At 40.2% G+C, this 26,317-nt stretch overlaps 5 protein-coding genes and 1 long non-coding RNA gene across 7 annotated transcripts in view; 3 read left to right on the forward strand and 3 right to left on the reverse strand.

Moving 5' to 3' along the window:
• Positions 1–38: 38 nt before the first annotated feature.
• Positions 39–1,677, forward strand: LOC134859411 (SLC35A4 upstream open reading frame protein). The gene is made up of 3 exons (XM_063875882.1): positions 39–317; positions 695–793; positions 1,343–1,677. The coding sequence occupies exons 1-3, from the start codon at positions 303–305 to the stop codon at positions 1,538–1,540; spliced, it is 312 nt and encodes a 103-aa protein (XP_063731952.1). The 5' UTR covers positions 39–302; the 3' UTR covers positions 1,541–1,677.
• A 424-nt stretch (positions 1,678–2,101) lies between these two features.
• On the forward strand, positions 2,102–4,091 carry slc35a4 (solute carrier family 35 member A4). Its single transcript, XM_063875881.1, has one exon. It carries the CDS (start codon positions 2,102–2,104, stop codon positions 3,071–3,073), a length of 972 nt encoding a protein of 323 aa, XP_063731951.1. The 3' UTR covers positions 3,074–4,091.
• Positions 3,472–13,551, reverse strand: si:dkey-201i24.3 (kinesin-like protein klp-20). 2 transcript variants are annotated; one of them, XM_063875878.1, is made up of 18 exons: positions 13,376–13,551; positions 13,211–13,265; positions 13,066–13,121; positions 12,939–12,989; positions 12,689–12,817; positions 12,540–12,614; positions 12,375–12,457; positions 11,935–12,045; positions 11,611–11,739; positions 9,944–10,080; positions 7,668–7,879; positions 7,345–7,410; positions 7,140–7,251; positions 6,933–7,057; positions 6,657–6,776; positions 6,304–6,471; positions 3,714–3,864; positions 3,472–3,589 (listed from the first exon to the last, which is right to left on the reverse strand). In XM_063875878.1, exons 1-18 carry the CDS (start codon positions 13,400–13,402, stop codon positions 3,516–3,518), a joined length of 1,881 nt encoding a protein of 626 aa, XP_063731948.1. In that variant the 5' UTR covers positions 13,403–13,551; the 3' UTR covers positions 3,472–3,515. The 2 variants fall into 2 exon arrangements, with proteins under 2 accessions (XP_063731948.1, XP_063731950.1); XM_063875880.1 differs by lacking the exon at positions 3,472–3,589 and having other exon boundaries at positions 3,626–3,864.
• Positions 8,266–10,277, forward strand: LOC134859412 (uncharacterized). The gene is made up of 2 exons (XR_010165096.1): positions 8,266–8,748; positions 9,912–10,277. It is a non-coding gene; the product is annotated as an uncharacterized LOC134859412 (long non-coding RNA).
• A 649-nt stretch (positions 13,552–14,200) lies between the features above and the next one.
• On the reverse strand, positions 14,201–18,822 carry cd74a (CD74 molecule, major histocompatibility complex, class II invariant chain a). Its single transcript, XM_063876002.1, has 9 exons — positions 18,565–18,822; positions 17,332–17,501; positions 16,679–16,764; positions 16,472–16,525; positions 16,273–16,356; positions 16,095–16,173; positions 15,332–15,532; positions 15,177–15,236; positions 14,201–15,066 (listed from the first exon to the last, which is right to left on the reverse strand). Exons 1-9 carry the CDS (start codon positions 18,651–18,653, stop codon positions 15,062–15,064), a joined length of 828 nt encoding a protein of 275 aa, XP_063732072.1. The 5' UTR covers positions 18,654–18,822; the 3' UTR covers positions 14,201–15,061.
• Positions 18,823–20,294: 1,472 nt separating this feature from the next.
• Positions 20,295–26,317, reverse strand: part of ndst1a (N-deacetylase/N-sulfotransferase (heparan glucosaminyl) 1a) — a 28,278-nt gene continuing 22,255 nt past the window's right edge. Inside the window, 9 exon segments of the mRNA XM_063876847.1 lie at positions 20,295–22,243; positions 22,378–22,480; positions 22,822–22,931; positions 23,420–23,590; positions 24,303–24,477; positions 25,238–25,361; positions 25,612–25,708; positions 26,117–26,175; positions 26,178–26,298. Coding sequence (XP_063732917.1) covers positions 22,124–22,243; positions 22,378–22,480; positions 22,822–22,931; positions 23,420–23,590; positions 24,303–24,477; positions 25,238–25,361; positions 25,612–25,708; positions 26,117–26,175; positions 26,178–26,298 — 1,080 coding nt within the window. The 3' untranslated portion in view covers positions 20,295–22,123.

Raw genomic sequence — 26,317 nt, forward strand, 5'->3', positions numbered from 1 at the left:
GCGTCCCATGATGGGCCAATTGGCGTCAGAAGGGCGGGACTTGAAGCACAACGGGTGGGGGCAAAATTGGCTCTTGACTTCGATGCGCCTAATGTTTTGAGGTTATAAGTCTCCATCAACTGTCCCCAACTTTCAACCATAGTTTTCTAACCACCAGCAGCGCCGTCATAATTTATGTCCATGCCAAAATTTCCGTTACAAAAGTGGTACAAACCTACAAACACTTTAACCCAGACCAAACTAACCGAACGTAAACTGTCCCAGGCCTATGAGTCGATCACTGATCACCTCAATGAGCAAAAATGGCGGATGACAAGGTGAGTGAGTTTTGTTTTCTGATTTTAAATGAATTATTTTCAAGTGTTTCGTTAGGTGACAGCAACTGCAAGAGGAGGACGAAACATGTGTTTCTTCCAGCAGCAATTGGCGGTTTGAAATTAAATGACCAGGATGATGATAGCTTGTAAATTAACTTAATATATCCTTGAGCCGGTTATAAATTATGTAGCCATTAACGGTGGCTAACTGTCAAACTTCGAGAAAATTAACAATTGTATTACAGAAGCTCTGCATGGGTTATATGTCAGCAACCGCAACGTTAGGCTACGTTTTACAGCAACATTAGCTATCCTCAGTAATATTAACTTTCAGCTGATTTTCTTAATACAAATGTCATGTATTACTTTTATTTTAGGATCCCCTGAAACAGTTGAAAGATCTGACGCAGCTCAAATCCCAGTTGGCGGAAATCCAGAGGCGAGTGGAGAACGAAGTGTCATTAGGAGTCCCTCAGGTGAGTGGTTCAATAACCTGTACTGAACATTAATCATATTTGCGCTGTCTGCACATTCACCCACACTGGTACCTGCGCAATTAAATGTATATACCTTGCTCACTATTTGTATATGTACATTCACCTGATCAGATTTGTTATTTCTATTCATACTGTTAATACACACATTTTTATATTAATATCCCTGTGTATATATGTGTACTGCATGTGTTTCTCTCTTATTCTGTTGCTGCAAATTCGTTTTAATTTTTATATTTAGTTGATGGTGAATGTAATTCAGGGTGTGCCTTTTTGTGATCTGGTTAGCCCTTCATTCACCTTTTGTGTTAATACAGTTAAAAAGCATGGAGTAGTTGTGAGTAGTTTTGTCTTATCACTTCCTCAAATATCATCTTGTGATTATTTTGTGTAGCTATCTTGTTGACAATATCCTTTTATGCACTTAATTAATTTGCGTACTTGTACCCATACATGTGTTAAATATTCTCTATGGCATTTTCTGAGTTGGAACATGCTGAAAATGCTGCCAATATTTTCTTGCCCTTGTAGGGAGGCTCACTGTTGGGATCACCATTTCTGAAGGGCTTTCTGGCCGGGTATGTGGTGGCCAAGCTACGCTCCTCTGCCTTCCTGGGATTGCTTCTGGGTACAGCCACTGGTATATACGCGGCACAGAACTATCCAGTGCCCAACATTGAACGGACAGTGAAAGACTATATAAACAGCTTGAAGAAAGGACCAAAATAGTTGGGGCTGACTGCTAATATGGTCAGTGAAATAACAGGCAAAAGAAACAGAGATGCAGCTGCTGCCTTGTGACGGATCTGCCTTCAAGATTTCTTTGTAAACTTGACTTTGAATATAATGACATAACTGGAATTTCATTGGGGACTCAAAGCAAAAGACTGCAGTTTTTATTTCTGTTTTTGTTTCAGGTTCATTTAATTTTGCCATTGAGATTGTTGTATATGTTGGATGTTAACACGAAATGCAGGAGTATGTTCTTTCAAGAGTGTTTAGTCCGTCAGATTATAAAACTGCCAGGAGCAGTTATGTAAGTTAGCTATGTTAGATTTTGAATTGGGTAAAACATGCAGTAATTCCTTCAAGTGTATCCTACACCCTTATTGTTCAGCTTAAAATATATACACAAAGTAATATAAAAAATAATGCATCTAAATATTCTGTAATAGATATCGAAATGGATAAGAATTACTGCTTTTTTTTTTTTAAAGCAAGTTTTTTTTTGCACTATAGCTAGTATTCAGATTTGTTAAAAAATTAAGAGTTTATTTTGAGTCATTAAAGATGATTGTGGTCCAGAATGTGGAGACCAGATCCCCGTCAAGAATCAGGAGGCAGAAAAAGATTCTGTGGGGTGTCCTCTTTGGGCTGATGGTCCTTATCTATGGCTCTCATGCACCACTCATCACTCTCACCAAGGTGGATGGTCAAGTCCCTTTCAACCCATCCTCATGTGTTCTCATGATTGAATTCTCCAAACTCCTGGTTTCTCTGGCCACTCTTGTTCTAACCGATGGTACATCTGCCTTACCTGCTCCTCCACATCTCATCCGCATGGCCCCCTATGCTGTCCCTGCCCTCCTCTACGCCCTCAACAACAACCTGGTAGTTCTCATGCAGGCCTATATGGACCCAAGCTCATACCAGGTTCTTTCTAACCTGAAAATTGCCTCCACCGCCCTGCTGTACTCTTTCTGCCTGGGCAAGAGGCTCCGTCCTTCTCAGTGGTTAGCTTTGGGGCTTCTCATGTGTGCAGGGGTGTGCCACAGCTACAGCAGCCTGGATCTAGGGGACCCTAGGATGTTTGAAGCTGAGGAAGGTCCAAGGCTTCATATCACAGCGTGGGGGCTTTTCCTCGTGCTGGTGTACTGCTGTGTTTCAGGGCTGGCAGCAGTTTACACTGAGAGGGTCCTGAAGAGCCAGAAGCTGCCCCTCAGCCTGCAGAATCTCTTCCTCTATGTGTTTGGTGTGGCCATCAATGGGCTCTCCTCCTTCTCCTTTATAACAGGGGAAAAGAGCTTTCTGGAGGGATACTCAGGGGTGGTCTGGGTCATTATTGTAGGGCAGGCTGCCAATGGGCTTCTCATGTCTGTGGTGCTGAAGCACGGCAACGGGATCACCAGACTGTTTGTCATTTCCTGCTCCATGCTGGTTAATGCTCTGCTGTCTTGGGCCATGTTAGGGCTGCAGCTCACGCCTTTCTTCATCCTACCTGTTTCTATGATTGGAATAGCAGCTTTCCTTTACTACAGATAGTAACTAACTGAACCACAGGGCTCATTAAACTCATGACAGTCTACCTGTTTGCTAGTTTTTCAGATTTGTTTTCTGCCTTATATCTCTCTGCCTTCTGAAATCCAGAATCCAACACGTAACATATACCAAATAAGTGAACATTTATTTCAGCTGAGCTCTTATTACACAGTTTGCATCATATTTTAAAATTCATCATTATGTCACACCGATGTAAGTCCATTGAAATAATTATGCAAGTTTGGGGTATAATATCTTCAGTTCAACATTTCTGAAGAGCGCAGCTATGTCGATTTGTACTTTGTTCTCTGGCAAGGACATTGTCAAAGATAATATCACAGTGTTATAAAGTGTGTTAATAAAATAACAAATTGTTTCAACAAATTAAGTATTTTTTTCAAATGTATATTAAGCACGCAGATTCAAAGACATTTCATTTATATATTTATTGGATTTGGGATGACCGTTCAGCAGTAGGATCACCTCGCACAGCTAGGGTATCCTTTAACTCTCCCAGTGCTGGAAAAGAGTAATATACTTTGAATGGTGGTGGGAAGAAACAAGGTGTTGATACATTTTATGAGAGCGAGGTTGGGGTATTTCTATCCATAATGTAACAGCAGGTAGTCCGACATACACTGACCTTTACGGAGCTGTTTGTTGTCCACCTGCAGCTCCTGGTTCTGGGCCGACAGGTAGACTGCGTCCTGCACCGCCTCCAGCAGCACACTCCTGTATCTGTCCTCCGACATCCTCCTCTGCTCCTCACACACCTGACGAAACACTCTGAACACCTGCAGAGCAGTCAGAAGGTTAACACAGAAACATGTGTTACTATGCTGGATATTTTTTATATAAATCTTTAATAATAGAGGAATATCATTATTTTAAACTTAAACCACCTGGATGCCTAAATCCTATACATATTTGTTTTTCTTTTCGATAGGGGACATAGGAGTTGACCAAAAAGTGGATAAAAATGTACTGGCAGGATTACGCTAATAAAAATAAAAAGTCTTCACTGTGTTGTTGTCATTGATTTTTCCTGACTGACTTGGGATATCTCTTAAATAATTTGTAAGCTACTTAACTGACATTTGTACAAATTCTTAAGATTTCAAAGTACTTAAGACCACTCATATCATAAGCGGTTAAATACACACCAGGCCTTTGTTAGAGAAAGCACAAGTAATTTATGGAAACCCATTTAAGGCTTGCTATAGACTGATCCCCTACAGACACACATACAGTGGGGCAAAAAAGTATTTAGTCAGCCACCAATTGTGCAAGTTCTCCCATTTAAAAAGATGAGAGATGCCTGTAATTTTCATCATAGGTACACTTCAACTATGAGAGACAGAATGGGGGAAACAATCCAGGAAATCACATTGTAGGATTTTTAATGAATTAATTGGTAAATTCCTCGGTAAAATAAGTATTTGGTCACCTACAAACAAGCAAGATTTCTGGTTCTCACAGACCTGTAACTTCTTCTTTAAGAGGCTCCTCTGTCCTCCACTCGTTACCTGTATTAATGGTACCTTTTTGAACTCGTTATCAGTATAAAAGACACCTGTCCACAACCTCAAACAGTCATACTCCAAACTCCACTATGGCCAAGACCAAAGAGCTGTCAAAGGAGACCAGAGACAAAATTGTAGACCTGCATCAGGCTGGGAAAACTGAATCTGCAATAGGTAAGCAACTTGGTGTGAAGAAATCAACTGTGGGAGCAATTATTAGAAAATGGAAGACATACAAGACCACTGCTAATCTCCCTCTATCTGGGGCTCCACACAAGATCTCACCCCTTGGGGTCAAAATGATCACAAGAACGGTGAGCAAAAATCCCAGAACCACACGGGGGACCTAGTGAATGACCTGCAGAGAGCTGGGACCAAAGTAACAGAGGCTACCATCAGTAACACACTACGCCGCCAGGGACTTGAATCCTGCAGTTCCAGACGTGTCCCCCTGCTTAAGCCAGTACATGTCCAGGCCCGTCTGAAGTTTGTTAGAGGGCATTTGGATGATCCAGAAGAGGATTGGGAGAATGTCATATGGTCAGATGAAACCAAAATAGAACTTTTTGGTAAAAACTCAACTCGTCGTGTTTGGAGGAGAAAGAATGCAGAGTTGCATCCAAAGAACACCATACCTACTGTGAAGCATGGGGGTGGAAACATCATGCTTTGGGGCTGTTTTTCTGCAAAGGGACCAGGACGACTGATCTGTGTAAAGGAAAGAATGAATGGGGCCATGTATCGTGAGATTTTGAGTGAAAACCTCCTTCCATCAGCAAGGGCACTGAAGATGAAGCGTGGCTGGGTCTTTCAGCATGACAATGATCCCAAACACACCGCCAGGGCAACGAAGGAGTGGCTTCGTAAGAAGCATTTCAAGGTCCTGGAGCGGCCTAGCCAGTCTCCAGATCTCAACCCCATAGAAAATCTTTGGAGGGAGTTGAAAGTCCGTGTTGCCCAGCGACAGCCCCAAAACATCACTGCTTTAGAGGAGATCTGCATGGAGGAATGGGCCAAAATACCAGCAACAGTGTGTGAAAACCTTGTGAAGACTTACAGAAAACGTTTGACCTCTGTCATTGCCAACAAAGGGTATATAACAAAGTATTGAGATGAACTTTTGTTATTGACCAAATACTTATTTTCCACAATCATTTGAAAATAAATTCTTTAAAAATCCTACAAAGTGATTTTCTGGATTTTGTTTTCTCATTTTGTCTCTCATAGTTGAGGTATACCTATGATAAACATTACAGGCCTCTCTCATCTTTTTAAATGGGAGAACTTGCACAATTGGTGGCTGACTAAATACTTTTTTGCCCCACTGTATATAAATACAGCTCCGGAAAGAAACAAGAGACCACTTCAGCATTATCAGTTTCTCCGGTTTTACTTTTTATAGATTATGCCTTTGAGTTTCATGATTACTATTTTTTTGTATTGAATTCTATAAACTACTAACAACATTTCTCTGTGTTGGAATTAAACAGACGCTGGAATGGCTGCCATACATGTAGAGATTGAAATTTAAGAATAATGTGGAGTGGTCTCTTCATTTTTCCGGAGTTGTATATATGTATGTATATATATATAAAAATAATCAAGGTAAAAAAAACACCACTGGTCAAACTAGTAATTATATCATGAAATGAAATGAAATGGTCACATTGGTTAAATCACTGTCCTTTCATAGAAACAACGAACGTCCACCTGCAGGCTCTCTTCTCTGAGGCAGTGCAGCTCTGTTCGGTGTTTCTGATATTGATTCTGCAGGTCCGTCTCAGCCTGCTGGGCTTCAGTGCGCAGGGCCTCCATCTGCAGCACCAGGACCCGCCTCTCTCCGGTCAGCACCAGCAGCTCTCTCTGGGGGCCTTCTGTCTACCAGAGGAATAGATGAAACCATAAAAAATACAGGGGAATAACAGCATTAAGTTGCAAATGCTGTGGTTTCCCCTGCCCACAATAAATCCTGCCTTGCATTAATTTAAACTGACTCAGCATCCTCAGCCAAGATAGATCACTCACTGAATAATATTAAGCAGCAGTGAATCTCATTATCTCACCGGTAGCTGTTCCTGTGCCAAGTCTCTCTCCATCTTCTCTACCTCCTCCTGAATTAATCTCCTGTGGTCCTCTTTAAGTTGTGTCCTCCGTTCCTGTGCTTTGCTGTACTCCAACTCCGTCTAAAATTGGCAAAATAAATTAGTGTGTGCTGCCAAATCTCCCGTACATAAATCTTGTTAATATGTTTAAAGGAGTATTCACAAAGCCTTGTAAACATGTTATTTAATCAGAAGTGCAGGCGAGCAATATCATATTTAATAGATGGAATGCATTACTTGTTGACAGAGGTCAGATTTCTCAGTCGAGGCCCCGTTCTTCAGCGTATCCTCTCTGAGAGCCTCCCTCAGCTGCTGGATTCTTGCTACTCTCTCCTGTACTTTCTCCACATTCTCTTTACCCTCTGTGGATTTGAGAAACACACACAAAACATAAACAATGATCATATACTGTAAACAAACCTTTTTTATAAATCAGCAAATTACCTCTGATATGTTTTTCCATTTCTCGTTTCAGTTGGGTTTGTAAATGTTCCATTTTGTTCGTACTACCTCTGTGATCTCTGCTGTGCAAATGGATACTTGGGGTCCGAGAACTCTGTCAAATGAGCGCAAAACTCATGTTATGAACACATCATCTGTTTAATAAATATATGGTACACTTGTGGGGAAATGTAAACAATTAAAGAACCTGTGTTTTGCCTTTTATCTTCATTGACTCTTCCCTCCTCTTCTCCCAGGACTGATCTTTCACAATCTGTCAGAGACCATCAAAATGTGTTTGTGTTACAGTTACCCCCAATCTAGAATAAATACTGTATATTTATTTAAAGAAATATAATATGTATATAAAATGATGTGCATTATACAAAAATATGCTGTATAACAAAAATGTAAAAAAAGAGGAATAAGAAATATCTAACACACAGTTTTATTTTTATTATAATATTATTATTCCACCCATGAACTTGGTGAGAAAGCATCATTTTCCTAGATGCTTCTCTTGTGAATTACCTGCAGGTTTTGGGTCAGCTCAGCTAGCCTAATGGTGTTGTGAACGTCATGTTCCCCCTGTGACATCATGACGGCTCTTTGATCCATGATGCTGTCTCTCATAATTTGCTCCGTTGCCTTTGGACACCAGCGGTTAACCGTGGCCTTTGTTACCAAACTTCTCACCATCTGGGCCAAAGCTAAAGCTGAGGGGGTTTCATCATCTAAAACACCTGATGGATAAAGAGAGAGTCATCTCTATGCTCAAAGGATTTCATTGGTGGAAGAAGTGTTATGTACTAATATAATTGAAAAAAAGAACATGTTTAAACATATAGCTCCATTTACTGTATATCACTACATTGTAGTTTATATACACATAACAGGTGTTTAAAATGTAATCTGCAATTGAACTAGTGTAGTCATGAAATAAATGGAGTTAAGTAAAAAAGTAAAATATATCCTTCTGAATTGTTGTGGAGTAAAAATAAGATCAAATTAAAGTGGTGTAAAAGTGTTTCAGAATTATCCTGAGGCACTGTACTTGAGTAATACTGAGGTATCTGTAGCGAGAGCAGATGTGTACCTGTTGTATAGGGAACATATTAGGAGACGGACATACAGGAAGTAGGCAGGTTAAGTTGTAATACAGTTAATAAAGTGAACTGGACTACTAGTTGGCTCCTGTCTGGAACTATATATATTCGACATGTACAGAACATGTTACATGGTGTCAGAAGCGTGCTGAATCCCGCCTCAGACGGTCGCTTGGAAGAAATTGCCCGTCAAGTTGCGGTAAATAATTAATTAGCGCGTAAATCGCGGTAGGTTCAAAAACTAGGCTAACGCTAGCCAGCAGTTAGAAACTGTGCAGCAAGCTACTTAGACAGACAACGAGGGAGCCTGTCGGCACGGGACGTTAAGAGACAACGCAGAGAAGCCAGACAACGATACAAGGAAAGAAACAATGGATTCCCTTTTCTCCATAAGCCCACCAGAAAACTTTGACTTTTCGGACTTTGCTAACTGGCCCAATTGGATTCGTCGGTTTGAAAGGTTCCGAGTTGCAGCTGGACTGGACAAGAAAGATGAAGATTATCAGGTGAATTCATTAGTATATGCAATGGGCGATAAAGCAGATGATGTTCTGTCCACGCTAGGCTTAAGTGCTGAAGATGCAAAGAAATACAAAGAGGTTAAAGAAGCCTTTAATAAATACTTCATAAGCAAATACAATGTAATATATGAGAGGGCTCGTTTCAATAAGAGAAGCCAAGAGCCAGGGGAATCTGCTGAAGCCTTCATCTCTGCAGTTTATAAGTTATCTGAGCACTGTCAATATGGCCCGCTGCAAGATGAAATGATCAGAGACAGACTAGTGGTAGGAATAAGGCATCACACCCTGTCTGAAAAGCTGCAAATGGACAGTGAATTAACACTGGAAAAGGCTGTTACTAAAATTAGGCAACACAAAGACAAGACAAGAGCTCAGACCAGGACAAAAGGTCTGGGTGAAGAACACAAAAGAAACAGGGACTGTCAGTGGTTCAGCTCAGACACCTAGGTCTTACAACATAGACCTGCCCTCAGGAACTCTCAGGCGGAACAGATCTCACATCCGGGTCATTCCAGAGACTACCAGAGAGACTAGATTGGGCCGGACCATAAGACCACCAAACAGGCTGAATTTGTAGACTAGCTAGAAAGCTGTGGTTTGGTTCATAGGGCAGAATAAACCCTGCACAGCTTGGGGACCCAGGTAGTCCACCCCCTAGAGAAGAAAGAGTTATGTTTTGAAAAAAAAAAAGGAAGAAAGAATTTCTTAATGGAAAATTATTATGTGTTCTACTGTATGTTTAATGTTAACAGGAGATGTTATGCACTACTGAAAAGAAGAAAAAAAAACAGGAAAGGAAAAGTAATGCTGGGGACTTGAATGTTTAATGGTTTAATATGTCAATATGTTATACTGGTCAAGTTTATCTACAGGTACAGTAAAAACAAAAGAAGTTCTTTTAAGAATCTGACAAGTAACTAAAGGGGGGAGATGTAGCGAGAGCAGATGTGTACCTGTTGTATAGGGAACATATTAGGAGACGGACATACAGGAAGTAGGCAGGTTAAGTTGTAATACAGTTAATAAAGTGAACTGGACTACTAGTTGGCTCCTGTCTGGAACTATATATATTCGACATGTACAGAACATGTTACAGTATCTAATTGAGTAAATGTACTGAGATACTTTCCTCCTCTGATTACGGGTAGGTTGGTGAGGCTGGTCCCAGAACAGGACTTACCCTGAGGGTGGAGACAGTAGACGAGCACCGTCCTGCTGTTTCCTGTTAGCGCATCATTCAGGAGGGAGGGGAGGATCTGGTCACTTGCTGTAGCTTCACATTGGGTTTTCTCCACTACCCTCACCAGTGGGCTGACTCTGGAAATAATGTTCAAATTGCAAGGCTCATTTGACTTACTGATTAAATAGATTTGACTAAAATAAAAATATATATGAAATCTGACCAAGGAGGACATCATGGCAGAAGTCTTATATGACATTGAACATAACTTTGTTTGCAAAGAAAACAAATAACATTGTTGATTTGAGTTGATTAAAACAGCTTTGTCACAGTAGATATTTTGACTTGTCATACATTTATTAGGGTCTGAGACCAGAGGCTGTCAAAGACCCCATTGAAATTGGTCGTTCGCGGAGCGAACGACGTCCCACCAAAGGCCGCACAAAACAGGGAAAAGGAGTGGCAAAAGCCCAGTGAAGGGGTCCGAAATCATAACAACAGGGTAGCCCGCGGGTACCGGGTCACGAGACTGCAACTCGCATGATTGATATCCGTATGATCGACTTAGTCGCTCGCGAAGCGAGCGATAACCATGCAAAACCCACACAAAACAGGGAAAACAAGCGGCAAAAGCCCAGTGAAGGGGTCCGAAATCTTAACAACAGAGTAGCCCGCAGGTGCATCCCTTGACAAAAAACACGATGTCGCTGTAACTCCAATGGACAAGGTCCGATCATCACTCAATCTTCCAAGCCAAATCTGCGATCTCTCCGTAGGCCGTTGCCATGGAAACGCGATGCTCGCCATAAAACACGTCATTGTAAGTCAATGGAAAATCGTCCAAATGGCACCAGACCTCAGATAATGGTTAATGGTCCGGCCCTGAACAGCTCTATGTTAATTATGGGATGTCATCATATACTGTTGCCATGGAAATGCAATGCTCGCCATAAAACACGATGTCATCATAACTCAATGGAAAATCATCTAAACGGTACCAGACTACAGATAATGGTTACTGGCCACACCCTGAACAGCTCTATGTTAATTATGGGATGTCATCGTATGCCGTTGCCATGGCAACACAGTTTTCTCATAATTCCATTTAACATGCTCCAAACGGCCCAAAACGTAACATGTTTGATATTGATGCAGCCCTGAACACATCTAGGAGTATTATGGGGTGTCATCATATGCCGTTGCCATGGCGACAGATCATGTTTGTGTTAATGCCATGAATGTCGTCCGATCGGCCTGAAACTTTTCTAACAAGTGACTCTGGAAAACACCTGTGCGACACATGTCGACGTTGTGACAACATCCTGCCAGCGTCTCAGACCCGCTCATCGCTGCTTGCAGCTTTAATTGGATTTGTTCTACTAATACACCGCTGTAAACCAAGACAGTGTGAAAATGATCTATCATGCGCAATACCAGGATGCTGAAGACATACTGAATACAAGGCGTAGCTATATAAAGTAATCAACTTTTTATTTGGTTGTCCTCCATTATGACTTGCTTTGCCACTTTCTATGAGCTCTTGAATTTACCATGATCCCAAACTATGGACATTTCAACCACATTTGGACTAAGTTGAGTATCATTTAAAGTTTCTCTGGTCTATGTCATTGATAGCTCACTGTACTGTGTATGAGTGTTTGACTGACCCTTTGAGGTCAGTCCTGCTCGCTCCTCCTGCCAGGCTGAACAGCTGCAGTCTGCTGCGGCAAACCTCTGACTCCACATCCTCTGGATGGAGTCTCCACTCAACAGCCACAGAGAAGAGGGAACTACATCTGAGGGAAGAACACAACACAAACATATAGAGACAATAACATGAACCACAACCTGATGAGGAACATAAACATACCATGACAATCCAATCACTCATGTGACATTTAGCTCTATTGTGTTCCACCATTGTAATTTATCCATTCAAATCAATCTAGTTAATGGACTACATGTCCAGACATATTTAACCTGTGCTTTACCTGCTGGAAATGGAGCCTGCATTGCCCTTCAGTATGTCCCTGCATGTTTCATACAGAGTATAGGCTTCTTCTGCTGAACACACACACACCTCACATACACCTCCTACGAGACTGAGAAATAAAGAAAAATATGTTCAAAAGTTACATTTATAAGTGTAAGAACATGGAAAATAAACAACCTACAAAAATACAAAATGAGCACAAGATTCTTATTTCTCTCACTCTTGTGCAATCACAAAATACTACATAGATATAAGGTGGATATTTTATTTTGGAAATGACGAAGTGCTCGCTATCACAGGTTTCGAAAAGATTTAGTACTTTTGGGATTTAGATTTTTTATTTAAACTTGTGAAAAATTGGAACAATACCAAAAGCGTGCAGTGTATGATGTTTTCTGTATTTATCTTGATCCGTAGTCATTATCATTCTGGGCTCACCTTCCAAGGATGGGGTGTGCCACACGTTTTAGAGTCTGTCTGTTTGGGTTCAGAAGATCCACTGCACTGCCGTCTGGATAAAACTGACAGACAGACATCAGATTATCATACGCTATATTGCATCTAATATGATTCATGGTGATGCTGTTAAACAGAAGGACAAACCTGAAGGAACGACACGGAGATGAACAGCTCCTCTTTGACTTGTGACAACACATGACTAAACAGATCTGTCAAGACCTAAGGCAGAGTCAGGATCAGTGAGAAAACACCATATCTGCCAATATTAGGTGCAGTTTTGTTTTTGGCTCTACCTGTTTGATAATGTTGTGGTCAATCATACGGGTCATATTCTCCAATGAAGCTCCACATATCAGCAGTGCTCCATTATAACCATCAGATATGGACTCAGTGAGCGGCTGCAGAAGCCCTGGGTGGAAACTCTGCAGATTTATTTTCAGACTTTTAGTTTCCACACATCCCAGAAATGTGGAGAGGACATGCTGAAAGGCGGCTGATTGGAGTAAAGCTACATATCAATAACATTGGTGTGAATCAGATCACCTGTATGTTGTCCACGGTCACAACTTGGTCAAAGGAGAAGGACTTTACGTCCTGAATGGAGAACACAATATAAGAGTAAGAGGTTTTAAAAAGCAATATTTTGTTGAAGCTGATTCAAATGTTTTACCTCATCCGTCCCCGATTTGTATTCCAAATGTCCTTCCTCAGCAATAACCATAGAGTCTTAGCCAAATAAAATAAAAATAATAGTCAAACACAAATCACGAATTTCAGCACAGCTAATATAAATGTTACATTTGCTGTAGCTTTACCTGGGACTGCAGTGAGTATAACTCCCACTCTCACTGCGTCAGCTGCCTCACACAACTGGAGAAACGTGTAAAATGGTCAAAATGTATTGAACCAAGCCAGACTTGATCATCCTCCCCCTTTTAAATTAAATCACAATAACGTTGTTGTAAAAAGAAGATACTTACAGCCGCATTCATGTTCACAGTTGCCATCCCGTGTGTTTGTGTCCAACAGCCAAGGGGCCCCTAGGGTTTTTGTTACACTTTACTGAAATATTGATGAACCAGAATCTACTTTCACTGGTCTGGTTGATTAAGGGGAAGTTACCAGATGGACAGAAAGTCACCACTCAGGGTATTGATGAGCAGTAAAAATATTGAAGTTGCCACTTTATAATATGCCAACCTTTACAAGGTGGTTATTAGATTTAATTAGTGACTGTTTTTACAAGAGGGTATTCATGTTTTAATGCATATTGCATATTGCAAATTATTGGTTGCCAGGTTCCTGGGTGGCAACAAAGCAGTTATTCATGTTGGGAATTAAAAACATTAAAAATAAATGTTTTGCTTTAAGTTTTCAACAAACTGAGTTTGGTTTGGTTTCTCTATGTTGTAATAAAACAAAAACATTCAGCACAAGGGATTTTCACAATCTGGACACCCAAAACCTCTACTTATTATTGGCCTGTAAGTGATTTATACATTTTTGTCTAATAGCCAGTAGTAAAGAGATTGTTTAGACTCATTATAAAGGATGCTTTTTATTACTAGTACAGGTTTGGGTTTGTGAAAACAAAGGTTCTAAAACCAGATGAAACTTTGAATTAGTCTTGTGTGCTATAATGAAACCGGAAAGTTCATAGCAGAAACCGATGGTGGAAAATTCAGGAGCACTGCCTATAATACTTTTAAAGTGTATTCAGTATCATTTATTGGTCTATAACTCTGACAATTATTTAATATAATAACATGATGAAGGGATCAACATATGCATAATCCATGCAAAAATGTTATTATGAAAACTTTATTGAGCCTTCTTAATACAAACACATGGCAGAGTCACTTACTCATAGGATCACAACCTTACATGGTAAACTCACCAAAATGAGAAACAAACCACACCATTTTATTGTACTCACCTCTCATATATCTAGCCGTGCAGATATTCCTTGCTTTATTTAGCTGGAAATCATTAAAGGTGCCGACAGCATTGAAAAACAAATGAAACAGCAATATCTTTTTCCAGAAACAGTGGTCCCATTTCTCTGAGTAAACTATAGACTACACCATAAACAGTTTTTACTGGAACTACTTACTAGCAAATAAATAGTTGTTCAAAGTGTGGTATGTGGATTATCAGAGCAACAAAGGACATTGTATATGGGAGGAGTCTGGCCTTTACATTTTTTATTGTAACGTTATAACGCTGTGTGAACCTCAAAACAAACTAACACCCTTCTCCATTGTTTCATTCGCCTCTAAAACTGGACCACTTCTATGTCTATTTACTTTTAGAAGTAAGTTACATGAATACATCATTTGGAGAAAACAACCCTTGAAGCATTATTTAAAGACAAACACGTTTGATACACATACTTTAATATACTGTATGAATAGCTTGGTTAAAATCTCAGTCAGAAGACTCTGTAATGAATAAGACAGCCAGAAAGCATTATGCTATAACAAGGATCTAATTACTTCATAATAGGTGCTTAGCAAAAGGGCGAAAATCAACAGATAACATGGGAGTGTAATAACTGATCAGCAATCAAAAGAATTACTTAATGCTGGTCTTGATCCAGCTCAGATTTCTCATGTCTGCAAAGCTTGATGAAAAGAAACACCCCGCACTTTGCCTCATTTGCTTCCTTAATCTGGAAAAAAAGAAAAAAGACAACATGTATGATATGTCACAAGAAAAACATGTTTGTGGATAAACACCTAAACTATACATCCACTAAAACAACCTGACGTATGTACTCACCATCAGGGATGAGGGTCTTCTGCATCAGCATGGGTGCAAAAGCCGTACGACGAGGAATCGCTGAGGATAAATAACAAGACAAAAAGAAGAGACAATGAGTCACAAGTCTACAAATGCAGAGATGAATCAAAAGTCCTGTAATCTATGTCTTTTACCTCTCTGACAGTCGGGGCGGCCGCGCATCTGGGTGCCCTCGATGGTTTTGCCATCTGAGTCCACGCACCAGCAGTAGCCGGAGCTGTGCCAGCACTGCATGGGCAGGTAGTTACCAAGATCGTCGCACTGGGGCTTGAAGGAACCAATCCTGGTGTCTCCATGTTCTCCACTGATCTGACACTTGGTCTTGATGGCAGTGACTGAGGGACAAAAAGAGTGGAGAACATGAAGACATTAAAGACCAGTTCAGTGCTGAATTTTGTGAAATACGTTTTATGTGATTTTTGCCAAGAGCTAGATAGGAAGAATGATGTCACTTGTATCTGAACGTGGTATTGATCTTTTTCTGTCTCTCGGCCAAAAAGTATGGAAAATCTAAAACTTTGCTTTAAGTTCCATAATGAGCAGTATAGGAAACAACACTTGTGATAGAAAATGTGGATTTAGTCTTGGCAAAATATAAAATCTCTCCTATAACGGCTCCTTAAAAACTCAGTGACAATAGCAAATGCATAGCGAGTATGTAATTGTACCTTTTTGCCACAAAATATAAAAATAAAACTAAAAGTCATCGTAAACAAGCGACTGATATGCATCTTGTCAACAGAAGATTCACTGCCCAGCACATGTCTTTTTCATCGATATTGTCACAGTAATGTGTAATATCCACCCTCTACTGGAAATAAAGGAAAAACAGCATCTACTGTGCACTTTGTGTGGATCAGAGCCTTAACTAAACACTTCAATGTGAAGGGAAGTAACCTGGCATAGCTGTTGGGGGTGGAGGCTGCTTCTGGGCCATCTGGAAGATCAGCCAGTAACGCATCCAGGACTCAAAGCTCTGCAGACAGCAAAATGTACAAAAACATGAAACAACATGATTTTATTTAATAATATCGTATTTTTAGTCATCTCCATCTAAATGTGTGTGAGGCTCTACCGTCCAGTCGCTGTCATTCACGTGCTGCTTCATGCTCTGCAGGTTGGCCAGGAAAGTCTCGTTGAACTGCGGCAGCTGGGAGTTCTGCTCAAAACGTTTAGAGCGTATGTTCAGAGGATGGCTTTTTTTTTTTTTTTTAAGATTGTGACAACACAGCATTAACAATGTGTGGACAAACAGGAATCACAGTGCAACGAACCTGCATGAGATCCTTCAGCTGACCCTCCACACTGACAACAGCATCCTGAAGTTTCTGATGGGAGGGAACAGAATAATTTTATATTTTTTGCTTGAACAAATGTTGAAATATATTCATTCACAAAATTAAGTGAGGTGAACTGTGTCCATTTAAAAAATTGTCTATTCAGTTAATGTTGTATTTGATAGGAGGTAGGTGTAAACCTACAATCAGGGGTGTCTTTGCTTTCACTTCTGAAGTGAAGTCCGTCAGCAGAGGAAAGCTGTTCATTGGCATGTGCATCTTCATTGGTGCTGAAGGTGTGAACAAACAAAAGAACAAACTCAAAAATGAAGATCATCTAACTGCCACATTTTCTTTGTTGAAGGGCAAAAAGACCTACTGATTTTGTAGCAAATGAACAAACAAATACCTGATATAAAATTCTAAACAAATAACAAACCATACAGGCTCCACATAATTAAAAAACACATAAACAACTTGAAGTAATAGATATATATAGAAAGTGATTGAAATGATTAAACTGCAGACTACACGCAATCAAACCTAGCTCAACATGATGCCGTCACACCAACAACGGATGTGTTGAATTCTAGAAAACATATATTTTTATTCCTAACATATGACGCTGCTTGACATTAAAAGATCAACATTAGAATAGGACACAACTGAATCATGGGGAGATTTTCACTTCTCTGTCTACCTTTTAGAACAAGTTCCTTAAAGTCAACTTTCACTTCCTTGACCCACTCATTGTTTCTATAGCTTCATCCTGTCTGACCTAGGCTATTATTCATCACTGACCAATTTCTACTTGTTCCCCTGTATCTGATCACTATGATGTTGACGCCTGCTTTTACCCTTGGCTGCGCGGGTCAGCTGATTGCCTAATTTCTCAGAGTTTTTCTGCAGGGAGTGGATCTGCTGCTTCTGGTCGAACACCATGTAGGCAGTGAAGACCTGGCTGGCCAGCAGCAGACAGGCCAGGGTCGTCAGGCCGGCCACCTTTAAGGCACGTTTGTTTGAGCCCCTAAGAGAGATTCAAAGACAATAAATGTGAGGATAAGGAACATGGGGAGAGGGGATAATATGCCAAAATTGTCATAATCAGATCAACTAAAAGTGACATGACTTATTCAAAATTATTCAAAGGTACTACAGTTACTTGAAGAGGGTTCCCAGAAGTGCCTTTTGGACTGTCGAGCACCCAAAAGTCCCGTATGTAAAACAACGTTCTTGGTATTATAGATATTATAAAGAAAGGAAAATGACCATAACCTCTTTTAATAGAAATAATTAAAGTATAAAATATAAGATATAAGTCCTTGGAAACTCTTACAGTCAGCCTTTTTATCTGCTGCTCATAATACCCAATAAAGAGTGAGTATCACTTGTTACCAGGCAGACCCTTTTGCTGGAGTTTTAGGGAAGTACAAATCAGACTTATATTTAGAGCCTGGATGTGAAGAAAAAGTGCTCAAGTTATTGTTTTATCATAAAAGGGTCTCAACAACTGCATATGCCTATTTCATATTAAGTTATGCTGGGAAAAACTAATTAAAATTACAACCTATAAAGTCAAGGTAGTATGTAAACAATATCTCATTATTAGGAGGATAATGTATGTTAAGAGAATATAAATAAACGAAATATGTTTAACAACATACAGTGGTGCAAGTTAAATAATAACATTCATAAATCATTAATTTCCTGGTTAAAACGTACTACATGATCCAATGTTTATCTACGGTGGTTGATTATGAACCAATAGCATGGCGGCATCATCTGTTACTAGGTAGACGCCTTCTGTAAAGTGACCGATGTCCGATTGAAATTGACTAAATATGCTTTATAATGACTGTATATCTTCTTATTTTTTTAAATAAGCATTTAAAATGTTGGAAATAAATAACTTTAATGCAATTATTATCTAATGAGCATATCTGTTGCTAAGGACATTTCAATTAAATTCACAATTTGTTATATGATTCTGTACTGTGAGGAACAACTCTATGAGGAAACATTAGGATTTGGTGCTACTACTATAAAAACAGCTGTAAAGAGTGTTAAGTTTTTGACTTGGTTCATCTCACCCTGTGGGAGCTTCGGGGATAACGAGGACTTCTTCACTGCCAGCCAGACTCCCTGTGGCCAGGGGAGATTCTTCTGCGTGGTCGGCCATCTGTCTTGGAAGTTTGTCTCAACTTCTGCAAAGCAACACACTAAAAAAAGTTGGACCTGTCCAGTAGATAAATGTTCTGAGAAATGAGGAAGGAGTGTCGGGCAGGTTCTTCAGAAAGGTATAGGGAAGCGGGACGTCCCCTTTTTAAAGCGATGTGAGATGGCTCCGTGGTTCTGTGAGGGAGCGGCCTGTGATTGGTCAATGAAAGCCCCATCACTTGTTGTTAAAGGCAGACTAGTGGGAAAGTTTCGTTTAACTTATGCAAGGAATTTCACCTAACTGATTCTACTGTATGATTGTGTGCCAAATAAAATTCACATTGTGTGATGAGTTAATTTAGGCTTAATACACTGCTAAAAAAAAAAAAATGGAACAGAAGATCTCAATGGGAAAATAAATAATGCTTGATATCTATACTGATATGAACTGGGTGATGTGTTGGGCCCTCAAGCCACCATCATGAAGTCTGTTTCTGATTGTTTGGTCAGAGACATTTGCACCAGTGGCCTGCTGGAGGTCATTTAGTATGGCTCTGGCATACCGGTCCTGCTGATGGGTTAAGGACCTTCTATAGCCCTGTCCAGCCCTACTAGTACCTGCATGTGTCCTGGAATCTCACCCATACTCTTGAGACTGTGCTGGGAGACACGGTAAACCTTCTGCCAACAGTATATAGTGATGCGCCATCCTGGAGGAGTTGGACTGCCAGTGCAACCATTGTAGGGTCCAGGTATTGCCTCATGCTACCAGTAATGACACTGACCCTAGCCGAATGCATAACTAGTGAGAAACAGTCAGAAAAGATGAAGAAGGGGAAAACTGTCAGGGACCTCCACCTGGAAAACCATTCCTGATTTGGGGGTTGTCTCATTGTTGCCCCTCTAGTGCACCTGTTGCTCATTTCAATAACACCAAAGCAGCTGAAACTGATTAACAACCCCCTCTTCTACTTCACTGACCAGATCAATATCCCAGAAGTTACATTTACTTGACGCTATACTCTGAATAACAAGTGTTCCTTTAGTTTTTTGGAGCAGCGTATTAACACGTAGTTTACTTATATCAATAACATTTGATGCTATTTGCTTATAATATAGATAGTAAGCAAAGAGCAAACATCAAATAATAAGTATTATTACCTCAATGACCAATGATAGGAGGATAATTTAAGTAATTCAAACTAAAATGAAGGGTTATCAGTTGCAACCATGGGAATTATGTATAAGGTGTATGCAAGTACTTTCACTTTTATTTGTTATCATTACTATTGTGTGATGCAGCATTTTATTTATGGTCTTGCACGTCCTGAAACACAAGAGGGACTGCTTCTTTTGTACATGATTTAAATTAAATTAACATGACCAAGTTAATATATCCTGGCTTAGGTTATACATCAGAAGGACAAAAACAGAAGTGCATTTTGTTCGTGAATAGGCCTTTGATTTGTGTCCATTTCAGAGAGAGAGAAACAACCCTCACAATGAAGTGAAACAAGAAATCTCTGCACAAAAGTAGCCAGCATTATCCTGCTCGAGTCACATTTAAATTGACCCTTCACTAAATTAAGTTGAGAAAAAATCATAATAATGAATGAACCAGATAGAAATTCAACTGAAAAAAGAGGGGAAAGTATAAAGCATATATTGAAAAATACAGTGGTGTTTTATTTGCAAATTAAAAAGCACCGACAATATTAGTTACACTGTAAAAATTATTGACAACAATTACAAATCTTTATCATACAGTCCAGGAGATTAGTACCATCATTGCTGTTATGTGTTATCACTTAATACTTTATATGCAGAGACTCAGTACCTGTGTACAATGGTTGGCAGTGAGAGGAATGAGAGGAAACAATCTTAGCGACACACCTCCACATTATGACGTAATCCAAACTCCCCTCAGTACAGCACTGACATTTCACACTATGGGAATGGGCTGATGGAGAGTGTAAACCCAAACACATTCAATAATTTAGGTCTACTGAAGGTTGCGTATTATGTACATTACAAAGTCAGGAAATAAAGGACCAACATGTGCATTGTTATTACATCAGAACATTGTACAAAACTATTGCAATAAGAGCAGCTTTTTGTTATCTATGCTTGACATCTAGTTGCAGTGGTAACACCTCGACCGACAACCAAACGTCTGTATGATCTCACTGGGCCAACAGTATGTTCGTTCGCCTGGCAACTTTTCCCAGAGACAGCTTCTTTCCCCCAATCTTAAAAACTCGTCTAATAAATGAAATGAAAAAAAATATAAAGACAAAATATACAGTTCTGATGTAAAATAAAAATTAAAAGTATCAAATGCTGTAAAATAATTTTTAAATGCACAACCTTGTTCTGTACACTACCCGACCAGAGTGTGTTATGAAACATACAGTAGCTAGCTTATGATCTTCTTCACATGTTGTAGTAGGATCCTTTTTGTAAATGTGCTTTCCAGTAACCTGTATGTTTAGAATCTGTGTTCCTTAAATATTGTGCTTTCAACATCCAAACTTTTCCTGCTAGAGCCAATTTAACGGTCATGGAACTGACTACAAAAGGCCGAACAGTTTAACAAACCTTCTGTACATCTGTCCTATATGAGAAAAAGGATTTTGTTTAGTTTTGGTACATTCTATCACAATGCATTGCAGACAGAATTATAGAAATGTTCAAACAAAATCAGAGAAACGAAAAAAAAAGAAGAAGTACAAAGAAAAATAACCCTCAATCGCGCATGTGGTGATACTCTGATGAAGATTCTGTCCTGGCACTTGTAAATGCAATAACTAGATTCTACCAAGGCCTAGTGAGTAAGGCTACAACATGCAGCCTGAGTCAAGACTCCAGATGTCCGGTTCTCCTCTCAAACAAACACTTACTTATGTCAAAGGCATTTGAAATCAATGTCTCTCTGTCGGTCAGGCTGTCAACTATTTAAGTCAATGTTATTGTTGCCTGCTTTAATGTGATCCAAACACACCACAATTGATAGCTGGAGACAAGGGTGATTTTGTGTTCATCTTTTCCACCTGTTTTTTTCCTTTCTTTGATTTTCATGCAAAGAAGAGGTTTGAGTAGAGCAGGGACGTGATTATCAAACACTGAAGGTCCCTCCTTTGCATCGCTGAGCCTTTCCTTCTTCTGCAGGACACGGCGGTGGCCATCATTCGGGTGTCCATGCTCCTGGTGTGTCCTGCAGGGGAGTAACAGCTTCTCGGTGTTCGGGAGAGGGGAGCGCCATCAGCTGCGGAACGCAACAACGCTCTCTTCCTGCTTATCATCGACTTGTTCACTTAGGAAGATCACAGTTAAGATTTGAGTTCTGGTTTGGCATCCCATCCTTACATTTTGACATATTTCAGACTCTTTCAAAACTAATGGGGATCTTCAACCATGCAGGCCACTTGACCAGGGTCCCTTTGGCAGGGTGGAGTTCAGTGTGTGGAGCTGTGGTCTCCCCCTGTGGTGCTGCTACCTGGTGTGGACCAGCTCTTCTCGGAGCCAGCTGGGCAGCGGCTGACCCATCCTGTAGAGCAGCTTGGACAGCTCAATGTTGTGATCCCTATAGTACTCCCTGAGGAAGCCCTGGGACTGGGGGGGACAAAAGGAGGTAAATGATTAGGATGCATATTTACATTTCTGTTTGAAAATTGTGAAAATGTAAGGTTACATTAACCGATGGTACAATGTATTTTTTAGAGCATAGGTTTTGCAAACGATCGTACCTCAGGGTCCATGTCAGGGTACCTGCGACCTTTACTCTTTCCTAAACATTTGGTCTTCCCTCCCTCCAGCAACTGACACCAGAATCCTTTCTTAGGGTCGAACCTGTACATATAAGATTTATAATTAATATTGTTGTGAACCACAGAATACTTAATTTAGAGTTTTAATTTACACTTATAAAACACAACCTTTTTGAATTTTAAAAATGTCCTAAAGAAAATCCTTGCAACAGAACAGAGCAGAAACTGATTCCTGCCAGAAAATAAAAATAAGGTCTTAGATATTGGCCTTATTTGATTAGCTGAAGTTGTGAAACTAAACCAAACACATGTGGTGCAAAGGGACAGAACACTACTAATGTCAGTTGTGAAGTTGAGGGCTATTAAAAAATGTAATTGTACATTTAGTTTTTAACACACTGTTCAAGTGAAGGAGCTACTCACGCTAGGATCTTGTGGTAGTTGATGACGTTGACAAGGGATAGATACTTCTGGATTTTATCCATGATTGAAGCGGGCTCAGTCTTCAGCATCTGCCCATCCAAGACTAACAACTGGGGGAGACACAAAAACAGCACCCAAATATCAGAAAGGGAGCAGGACAGTCTTGTAGGTAAACAACCTATCATTATCCCAGTATTCTAACAAAAAGGGACCAAATTGAAAAACACACATTTATTTTTTACCACACTGCCTGCCGTTTTTTTTGATAGATAAATTATATTTCTTCAAAGATAAGGACCAAATGTCAGGGTATTATAGATTTGGTCAATTTGCGGCAACATAGCTTAGTTTTTATTCAAACTGTCCCTAAAGGGCTGCCTTCTTCCCTCAAGAGGATTTAACACACTGCGTGTAAAGACTCAGCAAAAGAGATTAAAACTCCTTTACCCAAAACCATTCTGGAAAGAAATACCTTCCAGCCACCCATAAAGTGTTTGCTGACTTACACAGACAAAGGGGAGAGATTTCACACATAGACCTGAGCTAACTTGGCTGTTCACTGCGAACTGCTCCATGAGCAGGAATACACCCACAGTACCTGGCTGGAGTGGTAGTAGTTGAGCCAGCGCTCCAGGTGGATGGCGTACCAGCCTGGCACTAGACAGCGATTCTGCAGGACCCGCAGTTTAACTGGTGAGTCGTGACCTGCGGTGATGACGTCGTGGAAGGAGTATTTCAAGGCCACCGGGTCATCATGGGCTCTTTGGTGCTGTGGGCAAACAGAGAAGTCAGGATGATGAGTTTTCAATAAATTCATAATAATATTGCAATGGTGACATTCAGAAATGAACAGAGCAATGGGCAAAGTGCAATAAAAGAGTTAACACTCGGAACCCCACAACCTGCAAGGGGGTTTAAAAGTTATCAAAGCCAGAAACTATAAATCAAATCTAAGCTTTAAATAGTATTGATTTATCATACACATAACAGTATAATAAGATCCCCTTTTTCTATGTGTCTCATTTAAACAGTTTGAACCTGTGAATACATTTGGGCTCCTCAGCGCAACTGGGGGGCCCATAAATGACTCAGCTGAGACCATAACAGTCAAAACGTCACATTAAAAAAATAATAATCTTGAAATACAGTGAAATATGTAAAGCAAATGAAACCCCTATTTATTTGGGTAACACTTGTGGTCAGTTAGAAATTCTTTGTATTCATGGATTCCAGTCCGCCCCAATTTTTGTGAAATAAACTGAAATTCTACTTGCATGTCTTTCTTTTTTACTGATTTATGGGATTATAATTGTGTTATTCTGGATAAAATACATGTTTTAGTTGGCTCTTGTTCTCATTATGATCATGCTGTTTCCATTGCATGAGGCCACAGTAAGTAAAATGTGACAAAAGCCAAAAACGTCCTGATAGTGTTTTGCGTTACGAGTTATTAGTCTTGTTCAGGGTTTTCTTTGACTGACCTGGTACCAAGAGTAAGCTCTGTCTGCCGGGTTGATGAGGATGGTGATGATCTTGGCTTTGGGCAGGAGAGCCGCGGCCCTTTGAGCAGCCACCTCCGAGTCAAAGTAGTTGGCACTCTTCTCAAAGTAGTAGTCTGAACTGGTGTTGGAGGGCAGAGGGAAGTACTCCATATACCTGGAGAACACACAGCAAACACAAACATATAAAGTGTTACAAGCAACCCTAGTTGATCCGGTCAAATGTACTCTCCGTAGATAAGGGTAGTTTATCTGTATGCTGTGTGGAGGATCGGCCATGTTCAACAGTGAGACACCTCGCACACAAAAAACACAAACATCTAGCAGCAAGTACAATGTTAGTATTTGGGCAGCCTGCTCAGAAAAATATCAAGCCTGCCAAGAAAGGGTTGGCGGTCTTTGTGTTGTGATGCATGAATCTTCTCTTTGATGCAGGGTTCAAATCAATTAAACCTAAAGGAACATTTAAAACACTGAATTACATTTTTAACTAAATAGGTGTTCATTTCGTGGCTAGGCTTAGCTCTGAGGAGTGGATCTAATGGGTGTATCTGTTGTTGTGTTGGGACCTGGCCTCATTTGCATTTTGATTTAATTAGCATTTAACAGATCATGGGATTTAATGAGAAAGTAAGGGCTTATTTGTACTTTGAATGCTTTTGACAATATTCTACCCTAATTCCAACTAATTGATATCGAAAGTGATTATTTGGGATTCAGAAGATTTACTCCCTCAAGTCACGATGTGCCTGTGCTTGAAAAACAAACGTAACCAACAATTTAACAACCAAACCATAGGAAACAGTACGCATAAAATCCTGAAAAACATGAATTAGATGAAATGTAGCTAGTTAAAAGTGGTTGGTAGCTGTTGCCCAGCACAGCCCTGTTTTAAAACACAGAGTGACGTTTCCTACCAGTCAATGCCTCTGTGGTAGTTGTGACCATTGAAGAACTGGATCTCCTCAAAGGTCTCCTTGCTGGGGTAGTTACTTGTCAAGTCCGGGTGCATGCCAAGAAACAGGTAGAGAGCTGTCGTCCCTGAGAGGCGGGAAAAAGCAGCGTAGAAAGATGAAAGAAAATAGCAAAAGGTTAAAAGGGAGTGCATATCCTGTAACACCCTGAAAACAAATCATTCTACTGCCATTCCCTTTGATTTTCAAAGAAATATCCAACCTTATTCAACCCACTTAGAACACGACTCAACTTCTGCTTTGAACCGGGTGATGAACTTCAGATCTAAACATTTCAAAACACCTCCTGTAGGGGGGGCTGAAGCACTGTGTCTCACCTGTCTTCTGAGGCCCGATGACAAGCAGTTTGGGGAAGCGGTCACATGTTTTCTCTTTGGACCAGATGTCCTTGTGCCTTTTGTCCTCACAAGGATCCTGTAGCCAAAGATAAACATTCCTTTGTTTTAGGTGTGGCTCTGACAGAATTCATACAAACAAATACTTACATTTAACGAGACAAAAGAGAGCCAGTTTAGGTACGTCTGGCTCAAAAAAGGAGACGTATTAAATAAAATATGTTCAGATGGGTATCAACAGAGCTCTCCATCCATCAATAAATCATTGTATTACTCATTGCTTAGGACGTACACACCCTGTTTCTGCATATTGGACGCACTGAGAAGGATTGAAGCTATTACTGTTTGACGTCATGTTTTAGGGGCCCAATGTGTTTTGTACAATACTGTCATCTGCTTTATTGTTTGGTGAATGCAGCAGTCCAAGACTGAAATCTGTAAAAATGACTGCTATGTGCCAATTTAATATGTCAAAAATCATCATCACCTGCCACAGTGGATCCCGCTCGGAGGGGAACAGGCTGAAGTACTTCTGGGCCAGCTGATAGGAGGCAGGGTCTGCATCTTCAGGTTGGTCCACGTCTGGAGGAACGTTACAAGGCTCTTAAAGGTGTACAGGCCGAGCCGATCGTTCCCATAGTTGGACAGATGGGTCATGAAGATACTAATCTGTGAATGGGAAGGAACA

Source organism: Eleginops maclovinus, chromosome 23 (genome assembly GCF_036324505.1).
Source record: "Eleginops maclovinus isolate JMC-PN-2008 ecotype Puerto Natales chromosome 23, JC_Emac_rtc_rv5, whole genome shotgun sequence".
Classification (NCBI taxonomy): Eukaryota; Metazoa; Chordata; class Actinopteri; order Perciformes; family Eleginopidae; genus Eleginops; species Eleginops maclovinus.